At 36.3% G+C, this 5,000-nt stretch overlaps 1 protein-coding gene across 4 annotated transcripts in view; it reads right to left on the reverse strand.

Moving 5' to 3' along the window:
- LOC137654307 (monocarboxylate transporter 12-like) overlaps nt 1-5,000 on the reverse strand; it is a 16,550-nt gene that overhangs the window by 11,164 nt on the left and 386 nt on the right. For all 4 annotated transcript variants that reach the window (XM_068387935.1, XM_068387934.1, XM_068387937.1 and 1 more), the window contains exon 2: nt 4,348-4,805. In XM_068387935.1, coding sequence (XP_068244036.1) covers nt 4,348-4,805 — 458 coding nt within the window. The remainder of the gene's footprint in view (nt 1-4,347; nt 4,806-5,000) is intronic.

Consider the following 5,000-nt stretch of genomic DNA (forward strand, 5'->3'; position numbering starts at 1 on the left):
TAATATTATATTTACCAAAAATAGTTGTCTATTTTTATCCATTTCTTTAAAGAAATCACACACAAAAAATACGGCTAACTTTCAATAATCCTTAAGCTATTTGATAGTGAAATGGAACTTCTTAGAAACTTGAAGCAACGATATCAATCATTCATCTAAGGCTATTTTTTTCGCAGCCAGCTTGCATTACCAACCTGACCTGCACCCTCTGTCGTGAAAAGGGTTTAAATTACGTGGATTCGTAACCTTATATTAAAAAATCGAGTTCGTTTCGGAAACTACTCCTAAAAATAACACGTCTCATTTACCCCACCTTTTTTTATTGCTAATGAAAACAATCTTTGAGCGATACAGACAAAGGCAAAGAGAAAGGCAACAGAAATCTTTAGTTATAATACAGAAAAAAAAAAAAAACAGGGGTAAAAACTCGTCAAACATGAAACCAATCAGATATACAATGATTCGGCAAAGAGAATGCCCAAAACCACTCACGGAGATGTAGAACTAAGGGCCAAAAATAGAACGTAAATGAAACACTTCACAGAAAAATAAACGGTTCGAGTGAGGATGACACGTACTAAAGAGACGGCTATGCCCTAGAGTGAAGCGGATGAACGTCAGTTCTGGGAAATGTAGATAACCATATGCAGTAGACACGTCAAGTTACGTATAATTTTTAGAATAGAAGATTGTACACGATTCTATAATAAAAAATATCAAAAGCTCGTAAAATTTTTCACAAATTAAGTAAACAGTACACTAACTTCACAAAAAGATCTATACTAAACCTATTCAGTTCATGATAACGAACATTGTCATGATAAATCAAATTAATTTTCTTCCTCGTTAAAGAAGATAAAATTGCTGTAACATCGTGAACGTCAAGGTCTCGTGAAACCAAAATTAACTCTGGGCCAACACTTTAAAGGCGTAAGAATGCATAGCATGATTAAGCCGTGTCACATATCCAAGACGAGTTATGCATTAATTGCATGGCCTGAGTTTGTTTAAGCCGATGCCTTCAAAGAAATGCATGTTTATAAATCAAACCATTAAAGCTGACTGGAGTACTCTGTTCTTTACTGTGTACGCTGATGATATTAACACATGCATGTGCTATACATACGTAAATATATACGTACATTCTGGTGTGTGTGTCTCTCTCTCTTTGAAACCGGTCTCGGAGATCATGTAACTTGGAACTATTAAACTACATAGATAGAGAGGCATTTTTTTTTCTAATAGCGTCCCTGATTTCTTATGTTAATGAACTTGTTCAAGAGTGAGTTTGCTTGTGCCTCTATATTCGTAGGAATTGTGTGTTAATGTATGAGTTTGCTCTTGAATATAAAAAATGGCATATTATCAATAATATTATTAATATCATTGCTATTATTATAAAAAAAGAAGTTGTGAACCTTAGTTGGAAAGGAAGAATGCTATAAACCAGAGATCCCCAATAAGGGATGGAAAAGGAGAAGTAAAGATGATTAAAAAAAAAAGAAATTTAGATTAGTAATAACGTTGAATGGAAGAGAAACTCTTAAACTCCGAAACAAGACTTATGTCAACCTGCTCAACAACAAGTATGAACCTCTGAACTTTCACTAATTCAGTTATTCTATTAGAAAAGTCATTCTACAATTTGGCCACAGCTTGAAGAATAGTTTAAGAATACAGTTTACTGAGCCTTACTACTGAGTATGCAATACTGTACATGTAATCCAAGGTGGTTGGTAGTTTGGGAAGATCTGAATGCAAAGGATTGACCGAATTATAGAAAATCTTATTCACCATAACCAATAATCAAACTGAAAAACTGTGTCAGAAAAGATTATTCAGACCGGGGATGATGAATTCAAAAGACTTGGGGTTCTTTTTCTCACAGCAAATTAGAATTAAACTCTTCTGTTAAAAAAGAGAGAAGAACAATATTCAAAACATGTCAGAATAATAGAAGTCCCAAGGTCCCGAAAAATCTTGAAGGATTTTCTCAATACAACTTTACGAGGGCTAGAAACATTAACAAGAGTTGTCCAAAAACACTAAATATTTCTGATTTTTCTCGTAATCGCACTCCTGTATTATAGTTCCCAATTCCTTTCCAACTTCACGGGGTCTTATAGGTTTAAAGGCCGCTCGTGAATGAAAGAGGCAAGGAACAGTGACATTGCCCTAGCAAGCAGAACAATGGCCTATAGACTGACCATATATACATATGATCAGCGTCCAAGCCCCCTCTCCACCCAAGCTAAGGCTAGGAGGGCCAGGCAATGGCTGCTGATGACTCAGCAGGTGGCCATATAGGCTCCCCCAAACGCCCCATCCTTAACTCACAAGGATGGTGAGGTTGCAGAGACTGCAAGAAATTATCGAGTTTGAGCTTATTCGATCTCCCGTCCAGTAGAACGCTAGACAGGAACGTTTCCAATACTTCACTACACGGAATTATCGAAATGACGCATCAATCATAAAACTGACTTTTTCTAGGACGCTACACATGGCAAATAGGAGCTGCCATATTGTATATCTGAAAGTAATTGCTCTGATTAATCCTGTCTTAATGGCTTTAGAATCCGTTCTTAGATATTTGCAGGAAAGCAAAAGGTATTACTATTACATCGTTTTCTGTTCAAAAGTTGACCTTTAGCGTCCTCTGCCCTATGAACTGAACCAGAGCTGGTAAGAGGAGAGGATATTTGCAGTCAGATGGTATTTGACGTCAACCGTAGTGTTTTGATTAAATACCTTGAATATTACAAAATAGTCTCAACTATTGAAGCCACTGATCATTTTCAAGCTACAACAACAATAAATGCAGTAATTTCTGGTCCACAGTAGGACAAATGTCACAGACATGTCTGGGGTTTGGCCATTTCATCACCACGTTGGTCAAGGCAAATTGGCGATGGTAGGAGACCTAAGTCTGATCACTCACACCACACTAACCTAGTATGGGTATCCCTGACAAGTACAGCTTTACTGATAATGGCTATACATAAACCCTTTCACCACGTTAAGGTATTCCCACTCAGAAACGGATAAGGTTTCAGTAAATCAGTTTTAATTATACTATGGTCTTCTTTATACATTCCCATTACAGATATACTATAACAACTGTTATCTATAGAAACATGTATAAAATGAAATAGGATATAACAAAAAAAATTGATACATATAAGCCATTTGCCAAGACCCAGAGAATATGGGATTTGAGTGAACGAAAACGAGAGTTTCTACGAAATGTACGGATCAATATTTTCAGTATCATGTCCACGTGTGGATGAAGATGGACATTTCGAATGAGACATGAAAGCACAGGTAATAAATTTGATGATCACTCCTCGATCCAAGAGGAGAGGAAACATGGAGCTTAGATCATAAAGGAATGCAATAAAGGCGATGCCACGGGACGCCATTTCACAGTGGATAAACAACAAAGGTAAATTATTATTTTAACTATTACTATGAAAAGTTTGCATTCACTTGAAGCGAATCTAGACAGGAACTAGTGAAGGGAGTAAAGCATCAACAATATAGAATACACAGTATTATTATTATTATTATTATTATTATTATTATTATTAGCTAAACTACAACGCTAGTTGTTAAAGCAGGATACTATAAGCACAAGGGCTCCAACACGGAAAAATAGTCCAGTGATGAAAGGAAATAGGGAAAGGAATAAACAATTAAAATAAAATGTTTTGAAAACAGTAAAAGCATTAAAATAAATCTCATATATAAAAACTGTAAAATCTTAAAAAAAAAAAAACAAGAGAAAGAGAATAAGACAAAATAACGTGCTAGAGTGTACCCTCAAGAGAGAGAGAACTATACCCCAACACAGTGGAAGACCATGGTGCAGAGGGTATGACAATACCGAAGACTAAAGTTTCTTCCTAGAAGAGCTGCTTACCTTAGCTAAAGAGTCTCTTCTACCCTTACCAAGAGGAAAGTAGCCACTGAACAATCACATTGCAGTAGTTAGCCCCTTGATCGAAAAAGAACTGTTTGGTAATCTCTGTGTTGTCAGGTGTATGAGGACAGAGGGGAATGTGGAAATAATAGGCCAGATTATTCGGTATATGTGTAGGCAAAGGAAAATGAGCCGTAACCAGAGAGATGTTCAATGCTGTACTTTCTGACCTGTCAAAAGACCCAATAACTCTCTAGCGGTAGTATCTCAACAGGTGGCAGGCCCCCTTGCCGGCCTACTACTTACTAAGTAACTAAGTAACAAGGATTGCAAAAAGAATTAGAAATGAATAGGTAAATCAATAAAGATATGTAACTAACTCATGGTAACTAACTCATAGTGAATGATAAAAGGGCAGATGTGCTTACCATAACAACAAAGGATCCAACCAGCACCACCCATCCCCACCCACCGTCAGGAGGGACGGTTTTCACTACTATTTCTTCGTTATCTCTTTTCCTTATCTGGTCGACCTCATGTTTCTCTTCCTTTACCCTGTTTACTTCTCTCTGATCTGGGTTTTCAATTTCTTTATTAATGTCAGGTGTTTTTGTTATTCTTTCATTCTCTGTTTTAGTGTCTTCATTCTGGCACTGTTTAGAATTGGGATTATCGTTACTATTTTCACTCTGTTCTTTAGTTTCTTCATCGGTCCCAGCAACTGGAACAGAATTGCTAGTCTCACTCTCATTCACACCTTCGATTTCATTTGCCATGTTTTGTTTACCCGAATCATCATCTGTTTTTCTATATTTCAATAAATTTACACTGTTTGTCGAGGGAATTATATCTGAATCTCTTTCCATTCCGAAAATATTGGCCGAATCTATGAGTAAAAACAAAACTATCGTTTAAATATACATCTTGGCAAATTCAGTAGCGCATTTTGTGAACATATGGCTCCACAAACGTTTATCAAGCAACCCTATCGAAAGAAAAAGGAGAATCACGAAGCATTTGCTTCACAAGATCCTACTGTAAATGTTTCTTTTCAACACTCGTTTTATATAAAAAAAAAAAA

Source organism: Palaemon carinicauda, chromosome 15, assembly GCF_036898095.1.
Source record: "Palaemon carinicauda isolate YSFRI2023 chromosome 15, ASM3689809v2, whole genome shotgun sequence".
NCBI classification, from domain to species: domain Eukaryota; kingdom Metazoa; phylum Arthropoda; class Malacostraca; order Decapoda; family Palaemonidae; genus Palaemon; species Palaemon carinicauda.